Source organism: Cicer arietinum, chromosome 2 (assembly GCF_000331145.2).
Source record: "Cicer arietinum cultivar CDC Frontier isolate Library 1 chromosome 2, Cicar.CDCFrontier_v2.0, whole genome shotgun sequence".
Classification (NCBI taxonomy): Eukaryota; Viridiplantae; Streptophyta; class Magnoliopsida; order Fabales; family Fabaceae; genus Cicer; species Cicer arietinum.
In genome coordinates, this window is record NC_021161.2 from 38,963,331 (window position 1) to 38,973,283 (window position 9,953).

The 9,953-nt window shown below is 29.7% G+C and overlaps 1 protein-coding gene across 1 annotated transcript; it reads right to left on the reverse strand.

Moving 5' to 3' along the window:
* Positions 1-2,491: 2,491 nt before the first annotated feature.
* LOC101489826 (protein NBR1 homolog) lies at positions 2,492-5,289 on the reverse strand. Its single transcript, XM_073365062.1, has 3 exons — positions 3,454-5,289; positions 3,295-3,367; positions 2,492-3,181 (listed from the first exon to the last, which is right to left on the reverse strand). Exons 1-3 carry the CDS (start codon positions 3,652-3,654, stop codon positions 3,168-3,170), a joined length of 288 nt encoding a protein of 95 aa, XP_073221163.1. The 5' UTR covers positions 3,655-5,289; the 3' UTR covers positions 2,492-3,167.
* Between the last annotated feature and the right edge of the window lie 4,664 nt (positions 5,290-9,953).

Below are 9,953 nucleotides of genomic sequence, written 5' to 3' on the forward strand. Positions count from 1 at the left end.
TTTTTTCGTTCGATGTGCAATGTAAAGATTAAATTTATTGTCTTGATTTACCTATAACCTTCCTTGTCAGTTTTTTGCAAAAAAAAAAAAAAAAGAAAAAGAAAAAGAAAAAGAAAATACCAAATAATATTTTCAATTATTCTTTTCTTTAATTTTGTTTTAAAGAAACACATAATTAACATAAATAAAGAAAATAGAAAATACAAGAGGAAGGATAAAAAGAAAGAAAATGAAGAAATCAAATAAAGCATATTCATCCAACAAATAATTAATCAATCTAGGATTCTTGAATAGAGGTCAATTAAGAGCATTAGTAGTCGATAATAATTTGGACAAATTAATATATAGTTAACTAACAGTTTAATACAACCGATTATACTGTATAACCAAATTAGAACGTTGTATTTATTCTTAATAATTAAACATATTATAAAATATCTAAGCTTAAAATAAAAAAGAAATTATGTACCAAAAAAACGAAAAGGAAAAATTATTGGAAACCAATTAGGAAATGAATTAGTGTTTCTCACATCATAAAAAACCATAACACAAATTAGCATAATTGAGTAGTGGTATGTCGGTTACATATGAATTAAAAAAGGAATTAGTATTTGGCTACCAATTGAAGAGTAGAAGGATAGGAAGTGGAGTGAAAGCAAGCAAAAGGTTAATTATTTGTAGTGTAGAAGGAAATTAAGCAAGAGTTATATATAGATAATGTAGAAAGAGGTTTGTAGTATATATAGATGGATATATGTAAAGAGAAACAAAATATAAGAGAAGAAAAGTGGTATGTAGAGCAAATAATAAATGGTATATATCGAGGAAGAGAGTGAGTTAGCATGCATGTGACCATAGGCGTTCCTATCATGTAGTTGATCTCTTAAATGTTAACAACCATTAAATTATAATTTTAGTGAAGGGAAGTGTGAAATATAGAGAAAGAAGGTATGTACTCTGGGATATAATTTAGAATTTGTGAGCATTTATTTACGGTATATTTGTTTACTAAAAATATTATATAATGTTTTAGCAATAGTGATTCAGAAATTCAAGGGATAGGTTATGTTCAGAGTTACTATTATGACTTTATTATTTAAAATTAATTATTTAGTTTATAAATTGTAAAAAAATGTGAGCTTCAATTAAAGAAAAATTAGAGAAAGAGAAAATAAAATAAAATAAAATTGGCTAATAAATTTTTAATAATAACCATGATTCAATCATTTTATAATTTTACAAATTATTGTAATTTTATAAAATGGAGTGTTCGGTTTTTTAAGGTTATATCTATTAATGATCTTAAAATATCTTTATTTTGAACTACGAAGTTCGTTTTTGAGTTAAACCATTTGGATTTAAAAGAAGCCATATAATAGTTTTATCATATTAAATTTTATAATTATACTAAATATAGAAATTAATGAGTAGTATTAAACATAGAATACCATAACTTGAGGTTAAAAGTGGGGGTCGTTGTTGAGGAACACTACTAGAAAAACTGAATTTAGCGTCGGCCAAAAGCTTACGCTAATAGGCAAAAAGACGATGCTAACGTTGATTTAGTTAGCGTCGTCCAAATATCATCCGACGCTATATTAGCGTCGGCCAGTCCCACTCTAAAAATTCGATTGTGTTGACGCTAAAGTCAGCAAGATGTAGTCCACAAAATAGTTAGCGTCAGTTGCACGAACCTATGGTCAAATAAAAGACAACTTTATTTAGGATATAGCGTCGGTCTGGCCGACTCTACAGAAAACAATGAAAAGTCAACAAAACGATTAGCGTCGACGTCAAGGACACTTCGCTCTAATAAAAGTCAACTTTATTTATGATATTGCGTCGGTCTAGCCAATGCTAGGAGGTCAACAATGAAAAGTCAACAAAACAATTAGCGTCAGATGTTCCAAATATGACACAAAAATTAAAAAGTTCACTGTTTATGCTAATGAAACATGAAACTATTCAAAATTAAATTTGACAAAGGTTGTTTTTAATTTAAGAGAATAGATTGTCACAACAAACAACTTTTTTAGGGAGAAGAAGTTGTGCACTATTGTTGCTATATACCTAAGATCCAGTAGTGGAACTTTATAATTTTTATTGGGGGGACATTAAAACATATAAGATATAATCTAGTTTTTCGAAATTTTGACATTGTCTTTGTGTTGATATAACTTGAATTTGAACACATATTATATTAATGATTCTGGGTTCGAAACCAGGGTTACAGAGGTGTCGAACTATAGACTTTTGTTAAACCAAAAAGATTTAAACTACTTAAATCTTTAAAATATTTTACGAGTCAAATAATATATATAAAATGTACAATGCATAAATATTCATTGATAGAGGCAGTTGCAATTTGTATAAAATTAACTCAATAAAAAATTAACTTGTAACTTAAATCTGTTTGACAGCTAATTCAAAGTGTTATTATCAACACTTAAGAGCACCAAGTAACTTAAGAGCAATAAAAGACATCAAAGGATATTACAATGCCTCATTTCCCAACAAGCTATCAGTATATAGCTAGCTTGTAATGAAAAAGATGTGAATGATTTTGAAGATAAATACATGCATTTGATTTACTCATTAATTTATTTATTTTGCCTTCAAAATACAAATAGCAACATCAATCAAGCAAAATGAAAAAGCAGTCCAGAAAACAATTTACCATCTCGTGCAACTCTTCAAGGATAGGGTCCCACTCAGAAACACCACATAGATGCTCTACTGACTGCTCCAGATTGTACTCATTCATTCTCAAAAGCTCTTTGTTTAGACCAACTTGCTTAAAACCCGTCTCCTCAAGCTCTCTGATGAGGGCCCCTTCTACCAAATCACTTTCATCCATCCCTAGAGATGGTGATAGTGCACCCACAGTTGAGGTTTGCTGATAGGAAGGAACAGATGGGGCCGTGCCAGAGAAATCGATAATGGGGTAAGAAACAGATGAAGGTTCCACTGAACAAATATAGCTTCATTGGTAGGAAATTCGTTTTCCAGTTCCTGCCATGGTGCCTTATCAACCTTTTGATTCACAGGTTTAGGGGGAGCATTATGATTTTGGGGTTGATGAAAAGCATTATCCTCAGCAGGTTGAACATTGATATCTATAACCCGAGTTCCTTCATAGCCACCAACACCAAGGGGAATATTCAAGTTCAGACCTTGAGAGCTATCATGAAATGAGTCATTGAGAGAGGCATCAACCTTAAAGAAAGATAATGGAAGAGGGAAAGAATATTACTAAACAATTAGGGAAAAAAAAACTTAATGATATGTATCTACCAGGTAACTGGAGCGCTCTAAACTCAACTGCAATGCCAAGCTCCTTCTCCATGAGTACACCATCCTTAGGAACCTGGGATATTTAATAAGAATATCAGATAAAGAAAAGCTAATTAAATTAAATAAATGATTGAACTACAACACGAGTAATTAGCAAACCTCTAAGTCAACAGAAAGCAAGTCACTTAATTTGTCTCCACCAATCCAAACAAGTTGAGTTCCCTTGGGCCACACTAAAGTGCCATTGGTGCGGATTCGCCAAATCTTTGTACCATCCAAGGCATTGATATCCAAAATGAAACTTTGGCCTTGCATTGTTTTAAGAATATGTGGTGGGATCTTTGAATGCCTCTGCGCCATAAAAGAAAAAAGGTATAAATATGTGTGAAGTCACCAAAGAAGAAAAAAGTAGAATTCAGTTCAAGTGAGGTTACAAATTCTTTAGTATTCTGATATGAACATCTTGTAGCATGACTATTGGTTGGGGTGTAATTGGGAGTGACAAAATTCATTGATGTTCCACATATTTCACCCTTACCAGCAAGACTATCAACAATAGACGTTTTACCCTTGTCATCACTTACATGAACTGCTGATGAAAGTGGTGCACTATCTACATTAATGTGTGAATATGGATCACATGGGAGAGTATTGAGATCAACTGGGGCGACTCCCACATTTCCAGCCTCCACCTGTCGACCGACACTGGAGGCTGCTAGTACAAGCCTCAAATCATGTTTAAAGGGGTGGCACTTCCAGTAGAACCATCAACATCTGATTTACCACCAGAATTATTGATCATATGTACATCAATTCTCAAGAATTTTAATTGTTGTCTCATCACATCACGCAAATCATCATCATCCACAAGATTCACCAAGTCTCCATCTTCATCAACATACCTCAGAATAAAATTTGCATAGGCGGTGAAGTTGAAAATAGAACTTATCTTAGCTCTCAACCCAACCATATTAAGATCCAGTCGACTGTTCTCTTCCACACTAGCACTTAATATTTAGTCTGCTATTATATGTCTATAACGATATAATATTACTACTTTGAAATAAAATATAAGCAAAAAAGTATCGTTGACGTATATGATCATAGTTTCTAACGAGATAGATCAACTTTTCATATACCAATTTTTCTTATATTTCATTCCAGCTGGAGTATTTATTAGTAAGTCTTGTACAAAAACTTTATTCAAAATGACGATAGGCATCCATAAATCGCATACTCGTGCCAATAGAGCCTACTGGATCCTTCCGTTATTGATCCAACAGATACCCCTAATATAGTAACACGGAGCCGAAGTAAATAGAACCAAGTGCTATTTGTTCATGAAAGCAAATCCGTTTTAATGAAAAAAGGTACTCCTAACCAAACTATAAACAAATAAATTCGAACGAATGTTAGAAGTAATTTTTTTCATGAAACCCATGTTTCAGGGAAAAAAGAAAACAAATAATTCATACGGAAACACAACATGCATCACTTGTGATTAAACTGTTTCAGTTCCATCCGTGTTCCGATCATCAAAACAATAAAACTAAAGGTGAAATTAGAAAGGGATACACATCATACAATTATAACAAAGTCTACGATGAATTGAAAACAATATAATCTCTATCATTCTAAAAACTCCAACTCCAAATCAGATGCAAAAAAATTCATGAACGAAACACGATTAATTTCATTTCCACCATACAATATACCTAATTGACTAAAAGCAGTGCATGATGCAACAAAAATAACTTGAATAAAAAAGAGAATTGAATTGAAAGCCAAGTAATCAAACAAAAATAGATAAAAGGGAAAATTGAGATCGGAACCTTGATCACCATAGCAGTCCATAGCTATTAGAACGAAAGCGATGAAGAAGTTACAACCAATTGTATTTACAAAAGTTCTTTAATCAAATATTTGTCAGAAATTGTATTTACAAGAGTTCCAATTTTTTGGTTTTTCAAAGACATTAGGGCATTAAAAAATCACTATAAATAGCAAACTACACATCGCACAATTGAAATTGTCAATCATGAAGATACAGTAATAAAAATGACAATCTGACAATGAGTAAAAGAAAATCAAATGTTAATATCAAAACCAAACCCTAAACCAAAAGTGAACACAAACGACAAAGATGGTTAAGGTTAGACTTACATTGAGAATAGACGACACTGAGAGTGAGGCTGAGCGACGGGAGTGAGACGGTTAGAGTGAGGTTGAGAGATGAGCGGACCATAGTAAGAGTGAGGCTGAGAGACGAGAGTGAGGGTGAGGCCGCGAGAGCCAAGGTAAGATTAAAAAAATTAATTTTACAAATCAGATAATGTAGCATCGACCAATCCGACGCTATCATAGTGCTAAAATAAAAATAATAAACTATTATATTTTACTTAGCGTCGGCTAATCCGACGCTAATTATTAATAAAATAAAATAAAATATTTGCCCTACTAGCATGCGCTTGGCCGACCTAAATATAGCAACTAAAATAAGTTTTTCTAGTAATGAAACATAGATAAAGCTTATGGATTATGCTAAGAAACTCCGCTTATCATCACAAAAATCACCATGATTCAAATATTACATAAAGTTTAGTTTATAAGTTATTCTATAATTTTTGTATTTATTTTATATGATTGTTGTATTCTTTTGTATTACACACAATAACTTATATTGTTATATTGTTTTTTATAGATCCATATAACAGTTTATTTTTAACTCCTGTGCAACACACGAGTGCACATTTAATATACAGTAAAGGTTAATATTTTTAATAAGAACTTTGGGGACAGTCTTACGTTGTATATGTAACTCAATTTTTTATTAATTCAATATGCAATTTTAATTTGTGCATGGCATGGATTCAAGTTTTAGTCTATATAAAAATAATATTAATTATAGATTTTTTTTTCTTTGATAATTTAGTATTTCATTGTTACACAATATTATTTATAATAATTATGGTTATAATCAAAATACAAATTATTGTAGTTGAAATGAAACAAAAAAAATATATCATAAGCCTTCTAATTAATTAATGTTTAAACTTATAATCCAATATTGTATGGCACGGCAGTGAAAGGCAACTAAGTGCTGGCATTAAGCCACGATTCAGCAGTGAATCTAATAGCTTCATCTTTGGTAATGACATCTTTTGTCCATTTAATTCTTGTTGTAGCATTGACACCATATCCAATGTTGTCAAACTCAGCGAAGTAAGAGTTTTCAGTGTTTGTTTCATTAATTTTCCATATCATATATCCATCTTGTTGAATAAAATAATCAAAATAATTGTTAATGAAGACCACCTCTCAAAAAGCCATTCATGGCCTTGCCAAGTAAGTCTTCACTGTAAATCGATAAGGATATAGCTCAATGATTGACATGATGGAACAATTTTGGAGAACTATTCGAGTGTGCGTGTCCTTTTGAAATGAGTCATCTTCCATCACAACGTTTTCTTGTCCTTTAATTGGCTTCCTTACTAAGATCTTAGAATTCTGGATCAAGGTAGTACTGAACTGATAGAAGATAAAGGTAGTACCGAACTAATCAAGGTAGTACCGAACTGATAAAATCAATGGTTCTATAAATCTCACAGTTACGATAGAATTGACGAAATCAATGGTACCGAACTGATATTTCAAAAGAAATGGAGTTATACATAACAACTCGTGTTACATATGCAAACCTAAGAGTTAGACATTAAATTATGTCAACTTTAGTAAAAATATATATGTGTATGTGTATTTTAATTTGTTTATATTTGCGTGCCTTGCGATATTTATTGGAACATGTGTGATGAATGAGATATGAGAATGCATGTGAGAAGAAAAAGGAGGAATGGCCTTAAAGAGATCATATTTGCTACTGATCGAAGAGAAAAATATAGGAAACTAGCTAGATGTGTGTCACCACACAGGTTCCTCTAATTCAATATTTATGGTAGAAGAATGTGAACCCCACAGGACCCAAAGTTACTATAAAAGAAGCAACATGTCTATTTCAACTTTTGTCTCACGGGAAAATATCATTTTCACTTTGCAAAATTAAAGTTTACTTTAATAATTAATAATGTTTTAGTATGTGTTTTATGTTAATCGGTTTAATAATGTTTTAGTATGTATTTTAGGTTAATCAGTAAAATTTCGAAATTATAAAATTAAATATTATATTTTAGATTTAAATTCGATTTCGAAATTATGAGTGTAAATTTTTAATAATATTTATGTTTTTTTCTTTCACTTTTCCTCTTCATTTAAACAAATAGTGTTTGATAGAAGATTAATTTTTGTTTTTTGCAAGTGCTTGGCAAAAGATGATTTGCTCTAATAGTGAAACTTGTTAAAAATATACTATAGGTGATTTTGATGTGACCGATCGATAAGTTAAAAGAATATTTGAGGATAACTCATCAATGAAAATTAGTAGATGCAAAAAGCAAGATCGGATAACACAAGGGACACACCATTATCTAATGTCTTAATCAATCATGTATCTCACCAAAAAGAATCCACTAGACGAGGCCCAAAGATAATTACTATGCATATGACCATCAAATTTTGGTTTGAAAAATAACTACTTCAATTTTTTTCATTGAAAACTTTTGGTTTAGAAAAAAGACTTGAATTTTTCTACCATGAAATTTCTTATTTAGTTTTTTCAATATTAAATTTTTTTTACATTTGTTTTCACAATCTAATTATTTTCCATTGCTTTTTCTTTAGTGCCAGATAAAGAGGAGCAAACAATGTCATTAATTTACTAGATACCACATTTAACGAGAGAGCAACTCTTGAAAAAAAATGAAGGAAGGAGCAACAATTAATCGATCAACACTTGGAATAGGAGAAAGTTATTGAACAAAGTATCCTGAATTGTTATAAGTAATAATTAAATGGTAAAATCGAAGATTGAATTCAATAATTGCGTTATACTATCAAATAAAATTTTAATTACTAAATTGAACAAAATATTTTCGATTTGATTAGACTTTTTCGAACTAATAAGAATAAAAATGTGGAATTTTATAATTAATAAAAAATGTTATGGATGAGTTTCCCTGTGAATCTTGTCTTTTAGCTCTAATTTAAACCTAATTATTGAATGCATTCAATAAGTTTCTAACGATTTCCAAGAGTTTTCAATCTTAATCCCTTAGCGATTCAACGTTTAATCTCAATTTTAATCCCTATAACATTTATGATTATATATTTTATATACAATTGTTGCACAACGAAATCTTGTTGCATGATGTGGTTTAAATAAGCGCAAAAAAATGACATTTCATTAAATTTTGGACTAAAACTTTATTCGTGGGACTAAAACTGAGGATAAAAAAAAAGGAAGAACTATTTTCGTGATTCAGTTAAAATAGGGAGACTAAAATTGCAATTAAGTCAAATATTTAAGTAAGCGTATTAGACATATTTAATTTGAGGTTTAATATCTTGTAAAAAATACTTAAGAAATTATAGTTTATAATTTTTTTTAATTGAAGGAAGATGAAAAAAAATTTAAATTAAAGAGATACTAAAAATATTTTTTGAACTCGTCGTTTAAAGTTAAAAAGATACACTCAAATAAGTAAATAAATATTTGTTGAAAATTAATTTTATAATTATAAATTTCATACTTATGATAATATATTCTAAGACAGATAAATATGTAGTAGATAAAATAAACAAAAATAGAAAAATTATTCTTAGAAAATATAATTTAAAAATCTAGTCAAATAAAATGATAAAGTTTTAAAAGTGATTCAACAATTTGAATATAATGCCTAATATAACAAATTTATAAATTTATAATTAGAGTTTAATTGTCATAATTTATCGGTGTAAAATGTTTTATATTATTAGTATATTGTGATCATTCATATGTGCAACTTTAATAATAATTTTAAAAAAAAAAATTAATAATTAAATGTCAGTGTATGTAAAATATCTTTACACTCTTAATGCGTACTAATTAAATCCTGTATATTAACATTTAAATATTACTAAAAATAATTTTATAGGGTTTGTTTCTTTGTAAACCAAACTCAGTTGCAATGACCACTTTGTGGAAGATGCTCTTCAAATTATTGGTTTTAGTCATTACTATTATAGGTGCTTTGGCCGGTAACTCTCAAAGCGTACGAACTCAAGATTTACCACCTTGTTGTACATCTTTTGGAGATTGCGAGCCAATTACTTGTCCTAGATATCCATGTTGTCGTCCATGTTGTTGCCCTCCGACATGTGATTTCCCACCCTAAAACTTCAAAGCTCTTATATTATATTTACATAAATCATTGTATTAAATGAAACTCAATATCATATATGTAATAATTGTATCAATAAGAATGAATTAAAAGAATTATATTTTCTTGTCCTCTATTATAATTTGTCTTTTCTTTTCATCCAAAAATTGTTTACCTTTTTTGAATATTTTGTGAATATATATAAAAATTAACTAAATTTTTAATTCACGTACAAAGATTAAATTTGTTGTCTTGATTTGGCTATAACCATCCTTGTCAATTTCCTGCAAAAGAAAAAAAAATACTATATAATGTTTTTAGATTTTCTTTTCTTTATTTGTTGTTTTAAAAACACAAAATTAACCAAATGAAATAAAGAAGTCAAAAAATAAAGAAGTCAAAAAAAAA

Coding starts and splice junctions, on each gene's coding strand:
- LOC101489826 (XM_073365062.1), bottom strand. CDS start 3,654: ATGGCGCAGAGGCATTCAAAGATCCCACCACATATTCTTAAAACAATG. Junction 3,368..3,453: donor TGCTTTCTGTTGACTTAGAG/GTTTGCTAATTA, acceptor TAAATATCCCAG/GTTCCTAAGGATGGTGTACT.